The sequence below is a fragment of the Chanodichthys erythropterus genome, chromosome 1, assembly GCF_024489055.1.
Source record: "Chanodichthys erythropterus isolate Z2021 chromosome 1, ASM2448905v1, whole genome shotgun sequence".
Lineage (NCBI taxonomy): Eukaryota > Metazoa > Chordata > Actinopteri > Cypriniformes > Xenocyprididae > Chanodichthys > Chanodichthys erythropterus.
Window position 1 is genome coordinate 5,845,256 of NC_090221.1, and position 27,120 is coordinate 5,872,375.

The 27,120-nt window shown below is 37.0% G+C and overlaps 1 protein-coding gene across 2 annotated transcripts in view; it reads right to left on the minus strand.

Moving 5' to 3' along the window:
* pcdh11 (protocadherin 11) overlaps positions 1 to 27,120 on the minus strand; it is a 200,775-nt gene that overhangs the window by 158,261 nt on the left and 15,394 nt on the right. The window contains exons 3-4 of one of the 2 annotated variants that reach the window (XM_067369340.1): positions 24,270 to 26,756; positions 19,068 to 19,383 (exon numbers count right to left, since the gene is read on the minus strand). In XM_067369340.1, the coding sequence (XP_067225441.1) occupies positions 19,300 to 19,383; positions 24,270 to 26,756 (2,571 nt within the window). In that variant the 3' untranslated portion in view covers positions 19,068 to 19,299. Of the gene's footprint in view, positions 1 to 19,067; positions 19,384 to 24,269; positions 26,757 to 27,120 lie in introns of those variants that run through there. The other variant, XM_067369416.1, reaches the window with a different exon arrangement.

Consider the following 27,120-nt stretch of genomic DNA (forward strand, 5'->3'; position numbering starts at 1 on the left):
CCCCTCACTCATTTTCATTATACTGTATATTGTTAAAAATAAAATTCCTTCTTGTGTACTACAGGAGAAAGAAAGTCGCCCTGGTTTGGAACAACATGAGGGTGAATATACTATTCCCATAAGTAGGACATCAGTGCCAGGCCAGAATGCTTCTTCACCCCTGGTTTTATGCCTCTGAGATTTCACTTGCAATACTTTCAGCTGCTTATAAATTCTCTGGCTTCAGCGGCCTCATGCTTTTATTTGCCAGAGCATTGATCTCCGACTGGATCGCAGATCACAAAGCGTTATCGTTCCACCATTCTTCACAATGTGGCACCAATACATTAAAGTACACTGCCACAGCCAGATTAGGGTAAAAGTAAAGGCTCAAGTCAAAGTTTTATGTGCATATCTCTTCTCTATATGGAGCTTAACATTAAAAGGAATATCACATCTATCTCTAGCAGTAAACAATGATAGAAAGACAGCGGTCTGCAGAAGGCAGCTTAACCTTGGCAACACTAAAACTTTAAAAGTATGTTGCTGTTTTTGAGGGTTGTAGTTTTCATTTATATATATATATATATATATATATATATATATATATATATATATATATATATATATATATATATATTTTTTTTTTTTAGTCTGGACTTTTTACTAAGCTCAAAAGTATAATTTGGTATTGACAGTAGATTCCTGGTGTGAAAGTTACGCTATTTAAAAAGACATGACCAGATACCACATGGAAATAGTTCAAAGCATCATGATTCAAACTGAATGCTTAATTCTGTTTTTCTCTACTGCATTTTTTGAGCTAGTTTAATGTCAGTAACAGCTGCGCACGATGGCTGTTAACATTACAAGTGTTCTTGTCGCAGGTTGATTAAGGAAATAGTTTTGATTCCCAATACCTAATTGCATTTTCATTATGTTATGTCAAACACGGGCATTAATATAAGACTAAAATGCCAAATTGTTGATTAGAAAAGCTGCTTTGTCCAGCTTTGAAGTTGCAGGAAGCTGGGCTCCTTTCTCAGCCAGAGATGTTTCATTATTCATGCGTTTTAATTCATTTCAGGAGGCCTAGCCAACTAACCAGTTTATATGAAGTGACAGAAAGACTGAGTCAGATTAAATTATCCTCTTCATGTGATTTGCGGCCTTCAGAACCCCTCCCCCCTCCAGGTTCCCCTCCCACCACACTTCCTTTCCATCAACAGCTTGTGTGTCTGAACCGAGCCCAGTCACACGTCTTTGTTTTAACTCTCCAAGCCTCAAGCGCATGCAAATGAATTTGGCACTTGACGTTTGAAGCATAAGATGAAGAAAAATTCCCCAAGTGCAAAATCAAATAGATAAGAGGCAGGATTCCTCACTTTGCAGGAAATGTGTGTTTTGACTTGCTCTGTCTTTCATGTCGTCTCTTTAGACTTCAGCAGTCAAGGACGGCTGGTTTTGAAGACACTTAATTTTCAATATCCGATTGCATTGTCGGATATACTCCATTAATATCATGCATCCGGTGTACCTGGTAAGAACAGAAAGGGGAATGAGACTGAACTCGTTCATTAAATAAATGAATGAATGAATGAATGAATGAATGAATGAATGAATGAATGAATGAATGAATGAATGAATGAATGAATGAATGATAGTTTTACAAACAGAAAAATACAAAACTACAAGACTTAACATAATAAATTTCAATTGAATCATACACAACAATATAGTATAAAAATATTAACATAAAGTCATTAATGATATAAGCTAAAGAGAAATATATATTTTAAGTTCATTGCAAAATATTGAAATAATATACACTATAGTTGAAAAGTTAGATTTTAGTCTCCTATGCTCACCAAGGCTGCAGTTTTTGATAAAAAAAAAAAAAAAAGTAATCTTCTGAAATATTATTAAAATAACTGTTTTCTTTTTAAATATATTTTAAAATGTGATTTATTCTTGTGATGCTAAGTTGACTTTTGAGTGCTTTCAACACAATTGTCGACACATTTTCAATAGTAAAAGTGATTTCTCTGTGATTTTTTTTTTTTCTTTTACGATTATTGCACAAAGCTGACTTGGGCTTCTACTATCTCAGAAGGTTTTAAACATTAGTGTTAAAAATCAATTTCCCTATGTGAAAATAAATGGAATTTTTATTTACGCTATCTGCCTATTGTGTTTTATAAAATATAAAAAAAAAAATTAAAAAAGTGAATTTCAGCAATGTAAAACGAAAAGAGCAGGGTGGGAAGTTGTTTAGAACTTGTTGTTCTTTTCAAATAAATATTGCTGCCTATTCAGCCTTGCATTATACACAGTTTGATCAATGCTTTATATAAAACCTGACAAACAAAGTTATATCCTCCTATCATCTGCCAGATGAAAATCAATCATTAGATGTTACTGTAGTTCTAAACAGCTGGAACTGAATCCCTCACTCTCTAGCTTAGAACTTATTTCAGTTTCCCATTGACGTATTGCTCATGCTGAAGAAGACATGTATTTCTCCGTATTAAAATGATGTGGCCACTCAGAGATCTGCACAGAAAACTTAAGAAAATGGTGCATTATGCTTAATTATTTATCAAACGAAAAGGATTCTGATCTTAAGTGAATAAAATCTTACAGCATGGGGAAATATTTTTTGAGTAGGTTACAGTAGACCGTGTATTTTCATAATGAAGAAGCCTTAAAAATGTAACTACTTTTCTAGGAATTACTGTTCATCCATACGTGTTCCATCAGAATAACCGCCGAACATCAATAAATTGTCCTACGTTGCCAGCAGCGGCAGTGAAAAAGTGCAAGAGTCATCTGTTATACTACACCAGGCCACCACGGAATATTGGTCAGCGACGACAGGACACTTTAAAATAAAAAAAGGCTGACTTTGACGCCCCGATAGGGCACAGCAAGGAGATGAATTGAGAGTAAACTCTGTGTTGAAACTCATAAATCTCACATTACAGGCCATATTCAGCTGGGAACATTCAGCATGAGCTGCAGCCCAGTGTCTTTTTTTCATGAGTAGCCATCTTACTAATTACTCGACATGCCGGTTTTAGCACTGTGGTCATGACTGAATGCTTGTCCTTGGTAAGTTAGCAAGCTGAATATGCTTTAAAAATTCCCTTGTGAGTGTTATCAGGCTGTCAGAAAATAGATAGGCCAAAAAAGAAAAGAAACAGCTACAGGATGGTTCGAGTACCTCACCCCCGCCGTTCTGCCGGGGTCTGATGTTTGCATTGTGACGAGAACTACAAAAGAGTCTCCGATGAATTCAAGCTGTGGTCGATGTGAGCAGGAGGTCAAGAAAATGTGGTATGTCTGGGTGACCTTAATCACACACAGGTTCAGACGGACTCCGGTTTCACTTGTGGGCCTTATTTCAGGTCACTGCCTCAAAGTCAAAGGAGGGCACAGTCATTATCTCCAGCAGGAGAACCCAATCATCCACACAATGAAATGAGCTCTGTTCTCACAATGCACTCAAGTGTTGTCCATCTCCCTGGGCCGAACACATGTATTCGCTGTACGTGCTAATCTATGAAGTGAATTAGCCGTAAGGAATTTGTCCTGGTCTGCTCGCTGTTGCCTCGGCACACAAAGCAGATTTACAACCCATCAAACAGCATTGGTACTGAACCAACATCAAAACCAGTGCCCGGAAAATACACCATATTAGTCATATTGTGCATTAGGGTTGGCTATTATGGCTAGCTGCTCTGTCTGCTGTGCCTGTTCTTGATATTACGCATGCAATAAATGTATTACATTATATAGATTGCATGTTCTTTCAATGGTTATTTCTATGAGGCCTTCCTTTAGCTCAAAAATGTAAGCGTTACAATACAGCACCAGCAAAATGGCCAATGTCATCTCATTAGTATTCATATGTAAAGTGTGGCCTTCTAAATAAGAGACAATCACAGACTGGTGAAGTCACAGCATCACTGCTGAAGCTCCGGTTCCTATAGAAATAGATGCACGCTTTCTATAGAGATGCGCACTTAGGCCAGCGCATGCACATTACCTCGATCCAGCCTGAAAAATTGTGTCATGATTCAAGCATTTAGAAACAAAATTTATGAGACAGTTGTTGTCAGATTTCATTGGTGGCTTGGTGAACAGCTTTGGAGAATTTTGGAGAATGCATACTGTCTTTCCAAACAAAAAGTGTCTTACAAAATTGAAATCCATATATTGTTGATGTGAATGAGTAGGCAGGATGATTTTCACCTAATAGCCTTCTACCTAGTCTTCTGGACACATATTTAGTATTTGTTTTGTGGCCTTATTTCAGTGACTTATTTTTTATTTTTATTTTTTATTTTTTTCAATAACCACGCATAAACGACATTCTCTCAAAAATACAAACATACATGTTGCTCACATATTATGGTAGCCTAGTTCGTGCTGAATACGGTGTAATGACAATTTTGCCATTAATAATCAATAGTAACTGAAAAAAGCACAAATGTTAGGGTATGTCAAAACTTCTCCAGGGCCCCAATAATCCTCAGACTCCAGAGAGTTAATGTTACACTGTAAAAAAAATCCCAGCAAAATTTACGGTAAAAAACCGGCAGCTGTGGTTGCCAGAACTTTACCGTAAAAAATACAGTAGCGATGTAAAAAAAAAAAAAGAATCTGTTACATTACGGTAAAATAACGTATTTCATTAGCTGATATAATGTTAACCAAAACACCAAACACAGTGGTGATAAGAGTCACGTGATGAATCAAAGTTCATCACAAGCAGATTTTCCACAAGCTGAGAAGGACAACACTAACATACAGAAGGTGCACACAGTGTCATTCACACACACACTAAACACCATCATGGTAACATGCATGAAATTTTAAAAATGCAATAAACATTAATTTAACAACATCAGATGTAACATAAAACCCTAATGTACATAACTGATTAGAAAAAAATGAGAAAAACTAAGAAGAAACAGAGTTATTTCAACGAAAATATATCAAAATATATAAAATTAATGTGAAGTGTCACGCAAGGAATTGTACGCATGTCAATTTACGGTTTTTCACTGTAAATTTTACAATGAATTGTTATTTTTCACTTCCAAAAACTGTGAATTTAACTGTATTTTACCGTAAAATTACATTAAATGTACCGTTAGATCTATTACAGTTATTCACCGTATATAGTACGGAAACTTTCTGTAAACCAATTGACAGTTTTTCACCGCAGTATTTTTACAGTCTTTTACTGTTAAAATCACGGTCATTTTTTACAGTGTACCTAAATTTTAAATGAACCTTATTGCAAAGTCTTACCCATCAGGGTTATTGTCTATCCTAACATCCAAAATATACATGTACACTCTATGGACAAATGTAGCTATGGGATCAACCAGAACCATCGCTCCTGTAAACACTGCAGCTGAGCTTCTGTAAACTCTTTGTAGACTTGATTTAGAGTTATCAGGCTCTAAATCAAGTTAGACAGAGCTGCCAGTCCACAGGCACTCTCGCCTTTGTTTAATTAGTACAGATTGACTCCCTCATCAGAGTGTGAAACGTGCTAAAGGAGGACTATGAGCAATGGCACTCATATCCTTCATTGATTGTAATATCATTCAGTACGATAGCTTTGTTGTGTCACCGATGTTTCTTTACACCTGAGGTCCTTGCCACGCAAACAAATAGAAAACAAGCACAGTGAATACTCCACACTTAAAGCTTGACAGCACTTTAGTCAGACTTCAAACTACGTGTGACTGCAGCAAAATGACGATCTGCTCTGGTGAAGTCTGAGGTGAATATATTTCATCTCGTGAGATCTAACCAGCCAAAATACATCACAAATAACTACAGTGTCGGCAGAAATCACATGCAGTAATCCGTTTAACTGATCTATCAAAGGTAGACTTCACATGCTCAGCTAATGAATCAGTTATGACTCCCAGTCTGATTGTTTCAGAGCGAGTTTTAACACGTTTCACTTGATCGAATGAGCTCAGCTGTTCATTTTAAGGGACAGTCGCTCAACGTTTTGGGGGAGGAATAACATTATCTGTCCATGTGCTTGGCTTCTGCTTATTGAGATTTATCATGCCCACCATCCATGGCACTCCAAAGGCATCCGCCCCATGCAGACAGATTGCAGAACAGCCAAAGCCCATTTGCATTTAAAAAAATAAAAAAATAAATAAATAAAGAGAGAGAGAGAGAGAAAGACATAGTAATACAAAAGAGAATTGTACTGTCTTTTATCTGGCGATAAAACAACTTTAAAAAATACAACATTTGAAACAGCAATGACCATATGAGATGTTTATGCCTTTATGTGTTGTCAAAACATCAGTGAGCTTTGGAAAAAAAACAGATGCTTTGGTCTGATCTTATGATTTCATTTTTTTTTTTTTTTTTAAAGTCTCGAAATACGATCCAAGCGGTTCCGTTCAAACATTAAAATCTCAAACACTTTGAAAGGCACGCTTTAGGTGTATTTACAGCGCAAAAGAAAAGTGCTTGGGTTGAAAAAGCATTTGTTTCGTTTTAGCATTGAAAAGGTGTTTTAAAAAATGTGTTTCATAAGGAGCGTAAGACTGCACCCAAGGAAAGTCATTTATCTTTCAGCTCCTCTTTGTCCTATTTATTTAGAAAATATACACAATTTTTCAAGCACCCATCATGTGTGACAAAAGCCACTACTGTTAGATGGAGGGAAGCAAAGAGTATGGCAAAGGTATTAAACAATACAGTAGCTTTCAAAGTGCTTACTAGGCAAGCGGCAGGCATCCGAAGGCATGCGGGGTCTACAGGGCAGCTCTCTGGGGCCGACAATCTGTACGAACAGTATGTTTCCAGCTCCAGCTCACATTCCCCTGAACAGCAGGTCTGCCTCTCTTACATTTGACTGCCTGCAGCCAAATTTAATCTAATGAACGCATAATGGCTCACACACTATCCTATAATGAAATCTTCTCGGGTCTGTTTTGCAATGTAATACCCAAGCTGACATTTTGTTGACATTCCAGATCAGGATTTTGTACTTAAGTCCAAAGCAAGGCAAAGTTTGGATGTCATAAATACATAATGATCCTTACTATGAATAGCGATATTAAAAATAGCAAGCTTTCTGCCCTGATATTGACATGTGCTAATAACCTCTGCCGGCAAGTCAATCTTGTATAATTCTAATTTCTTTGTCTCCTGTAAACTTTACAGTCTGTCCGCTCTCACTGAACGCGTCTGGCCGTCTGCTGCACAGACTGCGGAGGGGATGCATATTAAATCGAGAGCACCGGCCGTTTAATCTGGCCTCTGATCATACGTTTTTGTCCAATTACAAAGGAGAGCTAATTTAATTAAATTCCATTTCGCATCTTTTGACCACGTTATACAATGTCGATCTATTCTGTTAACACTCTTCCGTCCAGTCTAGGTCCGGTTCACCTTTAAAAGTGCATAATATGGTCTCCTGGCTACGTGACATCCATACGCCATCCACTCTTGTCGTTCTGAGCTCTAATGAGTCTGCTGCAGACTAATTAGAGAAATATGTCTCGGTTGCGCTTGTTGTCCATCCCTGATGATGAAGTGGTAAAAAAGTAGAGACGCAAAAATTAAAGGTTGAGAGAATTTGCTTCTCTGTAGCATTAATTAAAGGAAGGTTATACACTACCGTTCAATTGTTTGGGGGCGGTACAATTTTTTTGAAAGAAATCAACTTTTTTTTCAGCAAGGATGTATTAAATTGATCAAAAGTGACGGTGGAGACTTTTATAATGTTCTTTTTCAAATGAATGCATTTTTTTGGAACGTTCTATACTTATATGTGCAACTGTTCTCAACGTTGATAATAATAAAAAAAAAAATGTTTCTTATGCAACAAATCATCATATTAGAATGATTTCTGAAGGATCATGTGACACTGAAGACTGGAGTAATGATGATGGAAATTCAGCTTTGATCACAGGAATAAATGACATTTTAAAACATATTGAAATAGAAAAGAACTGTTTAAAATGGTAATAATGCACTACCGGTCAAATGTTTTGAATGGTAAGATTTTTTAATGTTGTTAAAAGAAGTCTCTTCTGCTCACCAACACTTCATTTATTTGATCCAAAATACAGCAAAAACAGTAATATTGTGAAATATTTTTTTACAATTTAAAATAACTGATTTGCTGCTCAAGAAACATTTATTATTATTATTATTATTATTATTATTATTAATGTAGAAAACAGTTGTGTAAATTATTATTATTATTATTATTATTATTATTATTATTATTATTTTAATTATTATTATTATTATTATTTTTTTTTACATTATCACTACCGTTCAAAAGTTTGGGGTCAGTAAGAGTTGTTTTTCTTTTGGAAAGAACATACTTTTATTCAGCAAGGATGCATTAAATTGATCCAAAGTGACAGTATAGGCTTTTATAATGTTGCAAAAGCTTTTTTTTTTTTTTTTTTTTTAAATTCTATTAACTGTTTTCAACCTTGATAATAATAATAAGGCAGCGGCTACTTGCACTAAGTGAAAATAGCATATTTTCTTAGCGATAGACGCTATTAACACTATAAGTGATGATAGCAACATCTTCTTAACTATATGCTATTTACACTACTTTTTGCACCTCAGTATTTTTGTACATTAACAGGATACAATAATATCATAGTGTAAATGATTATATTTATTAACATTATTAAATGGATGCTGCCTTATTGGGAGAAAAAAATCCCTCCCTGCACCTTGCCCTAACCCTATAATTAATTTTATTAAACACTCGTTAAGGAGTTTATGTCCACTTTTAGAACATTATTTTTATTAAAAAGAAAGAAATCCCTTTCTGGTGTGAAATGTGATGGAAAAATGGAGAAGAGTGAGATTGGCAAAAGGCGGATTCGAACCCGTGTCTATCGCATTAAAATCCAGGTCTGCGAGCCTTACTCGCTATTGCTGCGCCATTGAAGACGTTGAATTCCACGCATTTTTAAACTTGAGTGGCCCAACCAATCATTGGTGGGCGGAACTAGTGTAAATAACATTTGCCAACAAGGTACTCTAATTGCACTTAGTAGACACTCCGTAATAATACATGTTTCTTGAGCAGCAAATCAGCATATTAGAATGATTTCTGTAGGATCATGTGACCCAGAAGACTGGCGTAATATTGCTGAAAATTCAGCTATGCCAACACAGAAATAAACTGCATTTGACCGGTAGTCTATTGTTACTGGATTTTTGATTGGTGAGCATAAAAGACAGTGATCAGTGAAAATTATTATGACCCCAAACTTTTGAATGGTAGTGTGTTTCAGTATTGCTTTTATTTATTTTTCCAATATCAGAAATGCTATTCATAAGAAGCTATTCAGACCAGGCTTGGGAGTGACGGCTGCCTGTTCAGTGTGACAAACGCAAGCCGCGTTGAGAGACAGCTCTGTTGAGGGGCTATTATATAGTCAACAAAGTAACAACGGCTTGGAGCAAATCGCTTGTCCATTGTGTGGTCAAACATTGTTCGGAGCAGGGTTCAAAAGCCTGCCCTAATTGGGTCTCGCTCTAGAGACATCTACTCCATGTCAGCCATGTAGCATAAACTCGGCAGCAGAGCGGAGCAGAGAGTGTCTGAGGCTCAGTGATTAGCACCCTGCCCGGTTAATTTTAGCAAGGTTTGGAACAGGACTAATCAGGAATTAAGAGTCGGCATCCACCCTAAACCGCCTTCTTTACGCCATCACAGGGGATACTTTCAGGATAGAAAAAAGGCAATTGTCTGCTGTCTCCGATTATCCCCAGGAAAGCCTATAATCTGGCTGACAGTACTTAAGGAGTCAAGCAGCAAATAAACAACATTGATTATCATCCACTGTTCTTTTTTTCCCCTCTTTATTTTTTGTCCTGTAGATAGATGAGGAAGTTTGGTGGCTCCAACCCCCCTTCTTACCATCTGCTTCAGCAAATGTTAAGGCTGGATAAATACCCCTGAGTCCTCTGTTCAAACCAGATTATCAGCTATTCTAAGAAGGGGTTGGGCTCTTATCGTCTTCCAATCTCTATTGCGAGCGTAAATCAAGAAATCTGTGCCGGATTACCTGGATTACAGTGGCTCTGAACAGTGTCTTTAAGTCGACGCCTCCCAACCTGACTTTAGCCGATCTTCTGCTTACCCACTTAGAAAAGATCTCATGCAAATGTCCTGCGACACTCAGCTGGTCATCCGTTCCACACGCCACTGTTTCCTAGAATAAGCCCTGAAGATGAAAGAACTGCTTTCTATGGAAAATTAACACATGCGTTTGTGTCTTTCACAAATGTGGCGTGATACTTCACCACTAAATAAAAATTCTATCATCATTTACTCACCCTCATGTCATTCCGAGACTATTTGACTTTCTCCACAGTACAACACAAAACGAGACAATTTGAACCATGCTGCTTATTTCCATACAATGAAAATAAATTTCTCCTTTTGTGTTGAAAGAAAGTCATAAGGAGTTTGAAAGACATTAGGGCGAGCACACGATGGCATGATTTTCATTATGTGAATTAATTCTTTACATTTTTTATAATGTCAAATGAGCCAAGGCTTCAGTATGTTACATTGCAAATAAATTTCATAAAGCAGCACTAATATTAAATCAAACGCCTTACAATGAAAGTGACTCAGCCGTGCTTTGTATAAGATAACAGTGAAAGAGTCATGTGAGTGTAACCTTAATTATTTCCTTTCTTCTGCACAACACAAGAGACAATATTTTGAAGAATGTTGGTAACCAATCCATTTGGTTTCAAGGAAATGAGGCATTTCTCAAAATGTCTTCTTTTATGTTTCACAAAAGAAAGAAAGTCAAATAGGTTTGGAGTGAATAAATGATGAAAATATTGGATGAACTATCCCACTTTAACATACACTCTAAAAAATGCTGGGTTAAAAACAACCCAAGTTGGGTTGAAAATGGACAAACCCAGCAGTTGGGTTAAATGTTTGCCCAACCTGCTGGGTAGTTTTATTTAAACCAACTGCTATATGGCTATATGGCTAAAAATTGCTATATGGCTAGCTCAAAATGAACCCAAAATGGTTGGGAAATTAAAAACCAGATGCAATTAGAGACAACAATAATAGACAAAATGTGAATGTTTATTAAAAAGCTTTAATGTTTTATTAATATAAATGTAATAGTTTAATTGTTTATTAATATAAATGTATTAATAAGCAATTTAATAAATGTTTATTGTTTAATAATTATCCATTGAACATTAATAAATGTTCATTTCCAACATACTTTGGGTTCATTTTAATTAAGCAATACAGTAATTTTTAAACAACAGTTGAGTTAAATAAAACTATCCAGCAGGTTGTGCAAACATTTAACCCTACCGCTGGGTTAAAACAACCCAATTGCTGGGTTTGTTCATTTTCAACCCAACTTGGGTTGTTTTTAACCCAGCATTTTTTAGAGTGTACTAAAAAACATCATGCCATTACTTAAATATTAAAATACATTACTTAAATACTGTGGCATACAAAAGATACCTTGCTACACTCTCAAAAATGGGTTAAAAGTTGGGCTTTTACCCAGAGATTGGGTTGTTTTAACCCAGCGGTTGGGTTAAATGTTGGCCCAACCTGCTGGATAGTTTTATTTAACTCAACTATTGTTTAAAAACAACTGTATTGCTTGCTTAAAATGAACCCAAAATATGTTGGAAATTAACTTTTATTAATAAGTTTATTGAATAATTAAACAATAAACATTAATAAATGTTCACCTTTTGATTATTATTGTTGCCTCTAGTAGTCTGATTTTTAATTTCCAACCTATTTTGGTTCATTTTAAGCCAGCCATATAGTCATTTTTAGGTTAAATAAAACTGCCCAGCACATTTAACCCAACCGCTGGGTTTGTCCATTTTCAACCCAACTTGGGTTGTTTTTAACCCAGCATTTGTTAGAGTGTAAGATGACTATGCAGACAAAATGAAAAACAAGCTCTGGAAATTGAATTCTGATCCCTTGTTTCAGAAGAATGTATTTCTTAGACAGTGTCCTCCTGAAGATTAGTGTATAACAACGTTCTTCAGTTGGATTTCGAGAGCATTTAATCAGACAGCAGTGTATTTATTTTGAAGCTTTTTTACATTTTCCCTTTGGAATAATAAGCCTATACAACCTGGCAATCCTAGACAAACAAGAACAACAATCATGTTTAAAAGCAATTCCTAATCTCCCCCGAAAACCTAAAAAAAAAAAAAAAAAAAAAAAAAAGAAGCTATATGGTGGTAGAGCTGCTGTAACGTCAGTCGTGTTCCATTTAAGACAGTCTCTTCTGCATTTGAATGTGATCTAATTGACAAAACACTTCTGTACCGAAAGAAACGTCTGCATATATACAGAATCATAATTCCTTTCCTTAATCAATAACATCATCTATCTCAGAGCAATTGTATGTAAATCTATGCAGCCTAAAAATAGTTATCACCGTGTGGCTTGTGAATATTTATACCATTGTACTTTTAACCAATGGGCACATTTTAACAAGCCATAGCGACAACCGGCGCCTTTAAGAACCGCTTCGATTTTTTGAACACACAAATGTAGAACTGCAAAAAAGCACGATTGAATTATTCAGTTTGGCAGAGATTTGGCAGCAGGAGTGCGCTGTACTGCCTTGAGTGCAAATAACAGAGACCATCTTCCTGTTTCCTTCACCGCTGTACAGAAAATGCATAAATAGCACTACATAGAGATAATCAGCAAACCCTCTGGGGCTTGGACACAATATTCTCAGTCTGCAGTAATTCCCTCGTGTACCTGATCATTTATAACGTCGGACGACTCTCCGGTACCCTCAAATCCCGGCCCCATTCTGCCCCTCTGTGTGTGATGTAATACTGAGGACACAGGATATGATCGATATGAATTATAAATATGATCTCAAGACATATGTTTTGTTGCACTTTCTCAGCAATCTGATCCTAGTCTGTCCTCCTCGAGATTCATTTTGTCATTCTAAAGTCCAGTCGATTTATTAATTCATGAGCTCTCCTATGGTGCAGTACTCTCATAGTCAGCACCTGCTGGAGAGGTTCTTTCATAGGCATTCAGAGTTAAGTAATGCAATTCCTCACTGGTTTCACTTTCATTGTGCTGTGGCAGTGCAGCTTGTTTGGAATCATTAAGTTTCCTTAAATTAAACAAAATTGAATGCAACTCCTTATTTATTTTTAGAAATAATTTATGCATTTATTCTTTCCCACCAACACACACGGGATAAGAAAAGTGAAAATCAAGCGATGTGTTACCGAGGACTGGAACAGTGTGCAAAGTCAGATGTGAAAGTGCTATCAAACGTAACATTAAAACAATAGATCACCCCAAAATTAAAACTTCATCATCATTTACTCAGCCTAATGATGTTCCAAATCTGTATGACTTTTTCTTCTCTAGAACACAAAAGAAGATATTTTGAAGAATTGTTTTAATGAAAGTCAATGGGGACCAAAACAAACCAAAAGAACGCTGCATTTATTGATGAAAAAAAATTACAGCAAAAACAGTAAAATTGTGAAATATTATTGCAATTTAAAATAACTGGTTTCTATTTAAATATATTTTATAATGTAATTTATTTCTGTGATGCAAAGCTGAATTTTCAGCATAATTACTCCAGTCTTCAGTGTCCATTGATCCTTCAGAAATCATTCTAATATGCTGAATCGATGTTCAATAAATATTTTACTATTATTATCAATGTTGATACAGTTGAGCTGCATAATATTGTTTGTAAAACTGATATTTTTTTTTTCCCTCCAGAATTTTTTGATGAATACACTGTTCAAAAGAACAGCATTTATATGAACAACAAATCTTTTGCAGTAAATGTCTCCGCCATCATTTTTGAACAATTTAATGCATCCTCACTGAATAAAAGTATTAATTTGAATGAACAAAGTCTCACTTTGTGTGTAAATGACTTTCATTTTTGGGGTGAACTGTACATTATAAAAAATGCATGATTAAAAACAACACAAATTGGGTTGAAAATGGAAAAACCCAGCAAATGGGTTGTTTTAACCCAACGGTTGGGTTAAATGTTTGCCCAACCTGCTTGATAGTTAAACTATTGTTTAAAAATTACTGTATTGTTGCTTAAAATGAACTCAATTAACATTCATTAATATGTTTAATAAATGAACATTTATTAATAAGTGTGGTGAATAATTAAACAATATATGTTTATTAAATTGCTTATTAATAAATGTTCACCTTTTGATTATTATTGTTGCCTTTAGTAATTATGTGTCTGATTTTTAATTTCCAACGTACTTCAGGTTCATTATTAGCAAGCAATACAGTCATTTTTAAACAATAGTTGGGTTAAATAAAACATTTAACCCATCCGCTGGGTTAAAACAACCTAATCGCTGGGTTTGTCCATTTTCAACCCAACTTGGGTTGTTTTTAACCCAGCATTTTTTTAGAGTGTACAACACGTTCAAGGTTGTTTTAGGCTAATGTGGTCAATCCCTGAGGCATCTCCATTATTAAGGCTGTAACAGACTCAGTTAATCAGTCTCCTTATTGACAGTTGCTTTATTCGATTATGAGCGAACATGCAGGTACGTTAGTTTTGTGCACACCAAATGGGGCCACATAATTCATGGCATGCAGCTAGCATTTCTATTTGATTCAATTCCTCTAAACACTGTCAAACAAGTAATACATTTAAGTTCAATGCCACAAATCAAGCAGAGCCAACACACAAAACTCTCCTCAGCTGTCACAGTCAATTTGAAGAATAACAATGGCTAAATTACATATCTTTAAGAAACATAATTGGCCAGCAGATGGAGACCAATCTGTTGGAAGATTTTTGCCCATTTTTTAAATCCAAAGACAATAAGACTCTCTGAAATACTTGATTGTGATTGGTCGATTGCGGCATTCTGCGTTCAAATTTGTATAATGACCACTTGACAGTAGCCTATAATTGACTGTTGTATAAGGCAACTGATTTCCTACATTATCTTTCTGTAGTCTATCTTTTCTCAAACAACCGATAAAATGTAATTTACATTTATGCATTTGGCAGACACTTTTATCCAAAGCAACTTACACTGCACTTAAGTGTTATATTTAATTAATTCATACATTTCCTGGGATATGAAACCCATGACCTTGGCAGTGCTAGCACCATGCACTACTGTTACAGAAACAGAAACATAAAATCATATCAATTCAAATCATTATTTCATGTATATTCTTTTATGTATGTGGTAGACACTATGTTGTAGAAGCAGCAGCTTGCTGATTGCACATTATCTCTTACATATCTGACACAGAATCATTAAACATGATTTTATGTTTATCTGAAATGCTTGTGCAAGCTGAAGTGAGCAAAAGTGTTTTACGAAAGAGCAAACGTGCTTTGGTTATGGTCCTATCACTCAGTTCTTATGGAAGTGTGCATGCCAACATATAGTTATGAATGTACTTTAGCACATTGAAAGTTTACATTGCGATATTAATAGCAGGCTGACATTTGCACACTACCTCAGAAAAAAGAAGATATAAGCTCAACATAGTGCATGTGCACCATCTTCTCTAATCACCAAGGACATATTTCCCTCAAGGGAAATGGTTAGCTCTCCAGTCTAGCAATTTAAAGTAACTTTGATAAGCAATTAAATTGTTTTCTATTGCGCTTCTCATTTCTCCCTTCTTTCAAGTGAACTTCTGGAACAGATGCTTTGAAACCACATACATAGGAACAATGGCTGGCTCTTGGGCCTGCTGACAAATAGATGTTGAGAAAATACAGTTGTGTGATCAGTGAGCCTTAAACATGGTCCAGTCTAATAAAAAGGTATTTAAATTGATGCATAAATTTCAGTGCAGTTGCATTATTGGGCTAAATAAATGTAGTTGTGTAATTTATGTACTTCCACAGACTACAGAGTACTTGTGTGTTTAAAGAGCCAATGCGGCCCAACTTCACTTTCATGTTTTAGATAGACTTTAAATGGATAGTTAACCCAAAAAATTTAAATTCTGTCATTAATTACTCACCCTCATGTCGTTCCACACCTGTAAGACCTTTGTTCAACTTCGGAACACAAATTAAAGGATTAGTTCACTTTCAAATAAAATGTTCCTGATAATTTACTCACCCCCATGTCATCCGAGATGTCCATGTCCTTCTTTCTTCAGTCGAAGTGAAATTAAGGTTTTTGAAGAAAACATTTCAGGATTATTCTCCTTATAGTGGACTTCAATGGCCTCCACTGTTGAAGGTCAAAATTAGTTTCAGTGCAGCTTCAAAGAGCTTTAAACGATACCAGATGAGAAATAAGGGTCTTATCTAGTGAAACGATCAGTCATTTTCTAAAAAAAAAAAAAAAAAATACAAATGTATATGCTTTATAAACACAAATGATCGCCTTGCTAGTGCTTCAGCCATTCCACCTTCCATATTCTTCAAAAAGCTTACACTGTATGTCCTACGCCTTCCCTCTTCAATTTACGGAATGAACGCAGCTCCAGTTCCTTTTTCTTTTTTTTCGAAAGTAGAATAGGGAAGGCGTGGGACATACAGCGCAAGCTTTTTAAAGAATTCGGAGGGTCGGAATGGCGAACCGTTTGGAGTCCATCGAAGTCAACAATAAGGAGAATAATCCTGGAATGTTTTCATCAAAAACCTTGATTTCTTCTCGACTGAAGAAAGAAAGACATGAACATCTCGGATGACATGGGGGTGAGTAAATTATCAGGAAATTTTTATTTGAAAGTGAACTAATCCTTTAAAGATATTTTTGATATTTTTTTAAAACAAATATAATGACTTTATTCAACAATAGTGATGGACGATTTTAAAACACTGCTTCATGAGGCTTCGGAGCTTTACGAATCTTTTGTTTTGAATCAGTGGTTCGGAGCGTGTATCAAACTGCCAAAGTCACGCCCCCCCCCCCAGTGACGAACCATTGAAATTTCAAAACACTTATAATGTAACAAAGCCTCGTACTGAAATCACATGACTTTGGCAATTTGATACACGCTCCGAACCGCTGATTTGAAACAAATGATTTGTAAAGCTTTGAAGCTTCATGAAGCAGGGTGTTAAAATCACCCATAACTAGATATTGTTGAATAATTTTTTTTTTTTTTTTTTTTTTTTTTTTTTGCGCACAAAAAGTATTCTCGTCGCTTCATAACATTAAGGTTGAACCACTGTAGTCACATGAACTGTTTTAAATACATCTTTAGTAGCTTTCTGGACATTGAAAGTGTTATTTATCTTGCTGGCAATGCAGGCCTCACTGAGCCATCGGATTTTATCAAAAATATCTTAATTTGTGTTCTGAAGATGAATGAAGGTCTTGCTGGTTTGGAACGACATGAGGGTGAGTAATTAATGACAGAATTTTCATTTTTTGGTGAACTAACCCTTTAATTAACACACAACAACATTTAAACTTTATGCTTCACAGTAAAACAAAAAATGAATATTTTAAAAAGGAAATTGAGTAATATATTCAATGGGAATATATACAGTGGGGTCTTTTTTTAATTATCACTATTGGTCTCAGACTTTTTAAGACACAACTGCTTATGAATGTGAAACTGTTTGTTAATAAATGACGCATGGAAATGTGCAGTACAATGCAAAAGACTTTAATAAACTTCCAAAGCTCAAACATACATAAAACAGTTATATACAGTTGACTTCACATGTTGGCAAATCAAAGTAGAATACAAAGATAATGTAAGGTGTTTCATATATAATGAAAGTGACCATCTCCCTTACATTAAAAAGAAAATGTCCATTTCTTGATTTTTTTTTTCTCTCTTTCTTCGTCTATCGCAAATATCCAGGCATGTCTAATTGTATCTTGCACAGTGCTACAGTTTTCTGCGTGAGTCATTCTGTGTTTCCTACTCCAGAGCGTTACACTTGACACCATTAAGACATCCGATACCTCTGCATGAATAAGAGGTCAAACATTTGGGCCCAAAGACACTTCTGCAAATCAGTCCATTTGCTAAAAAGGAGTAAATTACTGCTTGAACAAAAGTGCTATCCATCGAAGCGATTTATTAGTGATGTAATAGTCATTCAAGACGGAAAAAACCCGACTGTTAAGTTTCACAAAAGAAAGCTTTAACTGTGGGATGCTTGTTATCACAGCTTTAAAGTGCTTGTGTAGGGTGAGTTCTGGTTTAATCGTAAATTTATTGCTGTTGACATAACATCTGAATAGTCCACATTGTATTTCCGTGCTCTGTATTGTATTGTATTATCTACTTTTAATATACTTGTTTTTTTCGTTTTTTTTGTTTTTTTTTTCGTCTTGGTTGTATGAATACATAGCATGTCAGTTTCAGAATATACAAACACCCAGGTGATGTAACTAAAACCTACCATCTCGTATGACAGATCGCCGGAGGCTTTCTATTCAAAATCAGTTAAATACATCTCACAGGTTATATTGGCTCTGGTAAAAGCGGACTACAACAGACAACACATAAAGGTCAGACCCGGTGTCCCTTTCTACAGCGTACAAGGGGATTCTTTGATTAGAAAGCGGGAGTGCTGTCCCATATGATTGCAGCTTAGTAAAGCATTAGGGCTATATTAGAATCTTCCACGTCCCAAATTCAGAGGCAATCAGTGACACAGCCAAAGTGTGCCGGTACCTCCTAAGGAGGGCCGTGCTTTTCGATGTTAGCCACACGTTAACAAGCCTTGGCAATCAGTGACGAGGAGTTTGCCGTATCAAGGCCGTGATGATAACAGATCTATCGGATACGGCGCCTGTGCGAGCACAGAATGAACAAATAAAACAGTAATAGCAGGTGAGCAAAGGATAGATTGAATGAAAAAGAAAAAAGGAAACAACCACCAGGCACGTCGAAGTTTCATCGAACTTTGTCTAATGTGTCAATCAAGTGAACAAAATCAATAAATAGACACACAGACGACAAGGACTGTGATGCTGCTATACATAAATACATATCTATATAAACATCCTATACAGTGGTCTTTGCCATATTCATATTCCATTTGGATAAGCAGAGTGGAGGTGTCTCTTGTGCCCTATTTGGTGCAACCGGTGAATGAGGACAAAAGGGTTTAAACAAAGCATTTCAAACCTCCTACAAGTCACAAGCAGAGTTTTGGACGGTTAAATTAGTCTGATGTTGCTCTCTAGGACTCGTTTGAGGCTGGAGATTCTGTACAGTTCACGTTTTCACCTCTTCAGTGAGTGCCTTCCTCTCCCTCCCTCCCTCTCTTTAGGAAATGGCAGCTAGAGATTGATTTTTATCCTGTGGGAGCGAGCTGTACCTGTGCCACAGAGTGTGCCATAGAGTGGTGGTTTCAGTGCCGTCTCCTGTAATATAGAGAGACAGACAGATATAGGGAGATTGTAGTTACAAAATCATCTGGCTTGCTAAGCTGCAGTATGTACTGTGTAAGATGATAATGAAGTCCTCTCTCTCTGGACATATACATTCACATGCATACATAAAGAGAGAGAAAGAGAAAGCATTCTTCAAGGAACAGACTAAAAGAGGTCGGTGCTATTTTTTTCGCCCCCTCGTCGGATTTACCTTGAAGAATGCTGGGTGTTATCAACGGGTAAAAGTGACTAGTCAGTGCATGCAGGTAAACCAAATTGCTTTTTGCTCCAAATGTGCTGTGACATCCACCAAACTACAGCAACACTCATTCATTGATGACAACAGGAAGCTCATGTGACTAAACACATTTCTTTTTAAAATATTTTTGGTGTAAGAAATTTGTTTTAAAAAATAAGATAAAATACTTTTTTTTTCTACTCAACTAATAAAGTTATATTCACTTTTTCTGAGTCAAACTCTTAAATTCATCACTGAAATCTAAGCGACAGTGGATGTGTTGAATCTAATGAGGATGTGCAAGACAAAAGTACCATTACGAAGCTCTTTATAGTTACTCTTCAACAGCGACTTTTTCAAGCCTACATTACAGTGCAGCTTCACTGATAGAACACAACCCTAGCTATGTCAAGGTCATTGTTCATTTAACAGGAAACACACATGCTGATAAAATGTACAGTATATAATGGATTTAGGTTGTTTTGGTGAGAAAAAAAAAAAAAAAAATCTACCTCACACTGCTGTCTCAACGTAAAAAAAAAATTAAAAAAAAATGCAGAAACACAATACTTGAGCCCATTTAATCATTGTATGACCACAACTGAAAAGCTAAAGTTTTGTCAAAAATACAGCAAAACAGTAATGATGTGAAATTATGTTACAATTTAAAATATCTATTTCCTATTTTTATGTTTTAAAATGTCATTTATTCCTGTGATGGCAAAGCTAAATTTTCAGCATCATTACTTCAGTTTTCAGTGTCACATGATCCTTCAGAAATCATTTAAATATGCTGATTTAGTGCTCAAGAAACATTTGTTTTGATCATTAGTGTTGACAGCTGTGCTGATTAATTTTTTTTTTTTTTTTTTTGTGGAAACCACGATGCAATTTTTTGATGGATTCTTTGATGAAAGTTCAAAAGAAAAGTATTTATTTAAAATAGAAATGTTTTGTTTCCTTATGAATGTCTTTACTGTCACTTTTGATCGATTTAATGCAACCTATATATATAGTTAAAATCTCATTCCAGGAGTGGAAAGTCAGAGTACCGGCATAATGTGAGATATATACACTTTTTTTCTTCTTTTTTTTATTTTTTTATGTAATAACCAGAATATCAAACGAGCATCAGGGCAATACTGTTAATGGCAAACTTGTATTTCACTTATGATTATCTATGGGAGAATCAAAAAAGAAAAGAAAAAAAAAACAGAGAACATACTTAAAGCTTGTGAGTATTAAACGAACATGCAGAATATATTACTAAAGGCCGAGATGTACAAGAATTGCTGATGGGCTAAATGCTGCAAAAATCGCCTGGAGTTTGACACAACTGGAAGTAATCAATATAGAGAGAGAAATTCAAGAGAGATTAATCAGTTCATGAATTTCTAAAAAATGTGTTTGGTTAGAAATCTAGGCACATCTGCCCTATACCCGGCGAGATTCAAAAATGAAGCAGTATTTGAATAATTGAAACGAGGGTGGGTTAGATCACAAACTGTGGACTCAAGGACATACTCTCCCATATTTTATGATGTTTTTGAAAAGCTGAATGTACCATGAAGCCTGATGCAAAGAAAATATGTTTGACTGTGAGGCCCCATAAGCCTGTGAGGGCATATTATTACCAATCTGAATGTAGACGGGCTTGCATGTAACATGAGTTTAGAATGGCGAAGCCACTGACCTCAAATACACCCCTGCTCTGAATATAGAGGCCTTATAGCGTTTGATTCGACTAGCGTTCTTGCATATTCATGGCCTTGCCGGGGATCAGTCAAGTATGGTGGAATTTACTTGATCTGCCACAACTAAAGTGTGTATTCAGACAGAAACCCCCACCCCCCACCCCCACCACCGGAGGGACTGACCTCTAAAATCACTGTCTGAGAACAGGGAGCGCAAAAGATAAAAGAAAGGCAGAGATGAGTGAAAGGGGTGGGAAAGAGTTTGGTGGTGCTGAGCGGAATGCAGAATGGACCTCTGATGGTATTATGAGCCATATGGCCCATAAATATGTTGTATTTTGACAAGCTTTTCTTTGATGCTGACATCATTCCCAGCCCCCTAAGCATCCCATTGACCTTCATCAACGAGCGTTTCCTGGGAGAAATGCATCTTTTAATGGTCGCTACAAATGTCCTTCCTCCTATTCATCAAGGCACATTCAGACATGATGTTTCTCAGACATCGAGATGGGGCCACTAAAGTTAAGTAATGCTGACATTTGTGCCACTGCTTTATAGCTAACATGAGACACCAGAGCTTATGCACCAAATATGGGGCCACGGATATGAGACATGATCTGATAATGCTGTATTTTGTATTTCTGTATTTCAATATCTGGCGTCTGTTTTTCAGTAATGTCTCTCAGCTGCTTTCCAAGTGGTTTTTAGAATGACTAAGTAAGAAGAAATATTAAAAACAATCGCTCATTTATGAAAGCAAAAATAATATTTGCCCAAAGTATGAGATTCTCAGATACTACATAACGAGCACTTCAGAAATGGAGATGATTCAGGATCGAATAACTTTTTTTTGAATGGATTATTTCAATAGTCTATACCTGTCAAAGCATATAGGATACCCTTAAGATGTACAGAGATAACATACATCTCTAAGGCATGCACTGTTATTTAACCTAATGTCTTTAAAACTTGAAGAGTTTTAAGTTTCATTCTCCAAAAGAACAAAGAAAAAATAGAAATCACAGAAAGATCAGGTCCAAACCTGCCCTGAGGTAGGTTTTGAACTGCTCAAAGAAAGGGTCGATGTCAGTTTGAAAGAGAGGATTATTGAGATCAATTAAAATACATATAGAAATATTATATATATATATATATATATATATATATATATATATATATATATATATATATATATATATATATATATATATATATATATGTATATTTATATATATAGTAACTATATTATTGACAGTTATTGACAGTACAAGGCAATACATCTGAATACGATTTTACCACAAACATTTCAAAAAGAATCTGATGCAAGGTTTCAAAACCTTCAACAAATATTTCTGCATATTTCAAAACATACAGAAGCAGGAGGACAACTTTGGCAGGGCAAATTACAAACCTAACTTGAATTATGTGACATTCCATAATCTCACTATGTAAGCAGGCTTATGTATAATGCACCATGGCAGAGCGTTGCTTTTAACTGCATTTTAAAATAAAGGCCTCATGGTGAAAATGGAACATCAGCTATGTGTGGGTGTCACCTTAAATTACCATGCACACAATGTATCTGAGTGGATATACTGTAATTTGTAAGAAATATGCAGAGGGGGATTTTCTTCAATAAGGACAAGAGCTCACAGTGGATGACATGATATTACAGGGAAAAAAAAAAAACAAAAAACAAGATTGTCTGTTATTGAATACTAATGCTAAACAAAAATGGGAGGGGAAAAAAAAACTCACCATGTTAAAACTATTTTGGGAAGCTACTTACTGATCATGTAGATAGTGTCCTATCTAGTGTCCTATCATTATCTACATGTTCAGTCTTGTTTGAATCTGGGCCTCTGGAGTCTTGCCAACTTCCATTCCTGACCCCAGTCCTGTGCTTTCTAACCTACTCAAGAAAATGGCTATGCGGCAGACTCGATGCCTGGTCATTAAAAACATGCAGTTGATAGGTAAAATGAATGGTGTTTCAAGCTATTAGTGAATATGCTTCTATTTAAGTCTCACGGTCCCACAGCTCTGTCTTCACCTTGATCTCTCTGACCTACAATCGCACAGCTCAGTCTTCCACTCTGCGAGAAAGACCAGTTGCCGCAGCAAAGCCACCTCTCTCTCCACCTCAATTTACATTTATGTCCCTCACCTGCTTTTATTTATTAGCTATTTTGCATTTGGCACATCTCCTCTGGAACCATAGACTGGAATACTAGTATTCAAATGAACCTTCATCTCATTAATGCCGGCAATTTCCCTCAGAGACAACTTATAATGTTTCCTTTGGACTGAGTTCGGAATTCTATTTAAAAATAATCATCCTTTCCCTACTATGTTACAAGTTTTAGCTCTAATGAGTTCTATCAAGCATTTCTGTGGGAAACAATTGTTTCAGCAGTGTGCATCTGTTCAGTTGCGCCTGTGGAACGCAACCCTATCTTGTTTGGTTTTCTGTCAAGCATGCTTGGTTTTGGCATGTCAATCAAGAACAAACATAGCTGTAATCTCAAGCTAGCACTTGTTTTTCGTACACACAAAAAGTTGTTTTGCTAATAATTACTCTTTAGAATTGAACATCTGATTGGCAAAAGAAAGCTATCCAACATCTCGCTATCTGTCACAGTCTTCCTAATATGTAGAATGTTCCTTCAGTTGATAATTTGTAGCATTTTTCCAAAAAGCATTCTTCAGCGAAGAAGTGAAATGCCATTTTTGCTAATACGAGCACACAACCATAAAAGCAACAACATCCCACTTTTTTTAGATTTTCATTTGCATATTGCATCCTGACATGCATGCATCTTTGAGCCCTTGTTGAAGCTCAGAACATGTGACTGCCACCCTACATTCCACATCTTTCTCACGGAAGGACAGTACAAATGGGAGCTAGAGCAGCGAGTGGTTTAAGAAAGGAAGTTGTGAATTACCTGTCTGGTGTGGATTTGTCCAGGTGCCTTGAAGCTCCCTTGACAGCTGCACTCTGAAACGCTGTAGGGGTCGGAGCTGCTGGAGGAACATTTGGAGAGTGAGTCACAGCCCACCACGAATGTGTTGTCCAGTGGGAGTTCCTGGATGACATGATGCTTCTTGGGAGCCACAGGGGTCTCTGGTTTGATCTGGAATGTTGGCTGAGGGGAAGCGGATTTGTAGTGCTTGGCTAAGTCAGGACTGTCAGGTTTGAAGGTAGTCGGTGTGGTAGCCCAGTTGTACTTTCCCATTGTCTGCTCCTCGAGTTCAACAGGGAGGTCTAAGGTGCCATTGATGTGCTCATGAGTAGGGTCATCAGACTTGGGTTCCTCGATGGTTACAAAATTCAATAGCAAACTTTTTGGAGACCTCTTCTTCTTCTTCTTTTTCTTTTTAATCTGCCGACCTTCCTGGTTTGGTGATACCCACTCACCACTCTGCTTGCTCTTTTGGACAACTTTGTGTCTCGGTGTCTGTCGACAGCGTACCAAAGCAGTCACAAAGATCACCAAGATAACAGTCATAGTCCCAGCAATTATGGCAATAACAACAATTACGTAGCCATTGGTCTGGGGTGTCACATCGTTTTCCCCAATGTTCCGCTCCAAGGGCGTCTCCAAACTCTTGCGTAGTTGCTCCTGGATGAACGTGGCATTAGAGACAGTATCATTCACAAACAAATGAACAAGGGCGATTGCATGCAAGGACTCAGGCTGTCCCAAATCCTTAACCTTTACCACCAGCCTGTGGAGACCTTGGTCTGCCGCTATAATCTTCTCCTGCAGAGTAATGTTGCCTGTCGTTTTGTCAATGGCAAACAATCCTCTCGGCGACCCTCCAATAATACTATACTGCAGCTCTGCGTTCATCCCGGTGTCATTGTCAATGGCAAACACTCTGGTCACCACAGATCCAGGGCTGGTGGTTGAAGGTACTAGATCATAGGAGTAGTTCGAGGAGGGGATGACAAACACCGGTCGATTGTCATTCACATCAACAACGTTTATGGTAACCTTGGCATATGAGGTGGTTTGCATTTGACCTGCGTCCACAGCCTTGACAACAAATGTGTAGGAACTTTGTTGCTCCCTGTCGAAGGTAATGTTTGGTTTGATCACCCCGGTTTTTGGGTCGATGATGAAATTGTCCTTTCCGTTTATGATTGAGAGGGTGACGACCGCATTGTCGCCAGCATCTGCATCCGTGACAGTGATCAAACCGACTGTCCCATACAAAGGCAGGTTCTCAGGCACATAGAAGTTGTACTCGGGATGGGTAAAGGCTGGACTGTTGTCATTTTGGTCTTGGACTATTAGCTTTACGGTGACGTTGCTTTGAAGAGGGGTAGAACCATTATCCCTGGCAATGACCGTAAATGAATACTTCTCCTGCTTCTCTCTATCCAGCCTTTTGACAACGGAAAGGATACCAGACCGGGGATCTATGTTAAACCCATCAGGAGCATCTGCACCAAGACTATAAATAATAAGGGCATTAGAACCACTATCTGCATCTGTCGCACTGATTTTTATCAACTGTGTGCCGGGGTCATTGTTTTCCGGAATGGACAGCTGGATTTCAGGCTGAGGGAAAACTGGGACATTGTCATTCTCATCCTTGATTTTAATCAGAACCATTGCTGAAGTGTTCAAAGGAGGTTTCCCCGAGTCCGATGCGACTATTCTAATCGCATACTCTCGAGTGGTCTCATAATCTAAGGGTGCGGCAGTTTCGAGCAAAAACTGGTCATTGAAGACTGGCTTCAATCTGAAAGGTACATCATGATCAGTATAACAAGTCACTTTACCGTTCAGGTCCGCATCTCTGTCTGTCACCGTAATTAAAGCTATTTTTGTGTTAAGGGGGGCATTTTCAGACAACAGCACAGTGCCATTAACTAGATTAATTATATAACGGGTATCTATAGAGGGGACGTTGTCATTAATGTCTGTTACATTGACTATCACTGTAGCCCTTGAAGGCGTAGAGCTTCCGTCACTGGCCAGCACTATGAGCTTGTGCACTGGGTTGACTTCCCTGTCCAATGGCTGCTTGACGGTAATCAGTCCAGTTGTGCTGTCAATAGCAAAATGTCGTTTGGTGGCAGGGGAGATTTGGTTGCTGAAGGAGAAGTGAATCTGAGCATTGGACCCCAGATCAGCATCTGTGGCATGAAGGTGAGTGACAGATGTTCCCATTGGGGCATTCTCAGGAACGTTTACCTCCACCTCGCTGTCCTTGAACACCGGCCGATTGTCATTCACATCTGAGACGGTCACCTGCAGAATGGCTGTGCTGGACTTTGGAGGGGTGCCACCGTCCTCTACTTTAATTTTCATCACAAAGGTGTCCTTCGTCTCCCGATCGAGGCTCTGCTGAACTATGAGTTGGGGCCATTTGTCTCCTTCAGGTGTCTCAATGATGTCCAGGCCAAATTCGCTGACACTCTGGAGAAGAAAAAATAAAAAAAAATAAAAAAAATAGCAGTCTTGTAAACTGTTTGCAGTATATTTAACCAAAAGCAGTACATCTTTAAAGTGTTTAGCTAAGTGTCAGTAAGAGGACACCTCCACTTGATGTTTACACTTGAACTAAAAATCCCATGGTGCATTTTTCCTTCTGTCAGTTGTTATTGATATTGCTGTTGTTGTTGTTGTTGTTGCTGTTATTGTGCCTATTACTATTTCGTCTTACTTTTAATGTATGTGAGAATGTGTTATGATAATCTGTCATTCAGAACTCACAGACACAAGTAAGAAACAAAAATACTAATGTGTTTGAGCCACTCATTTATTTTGGCTTTCAACGGAT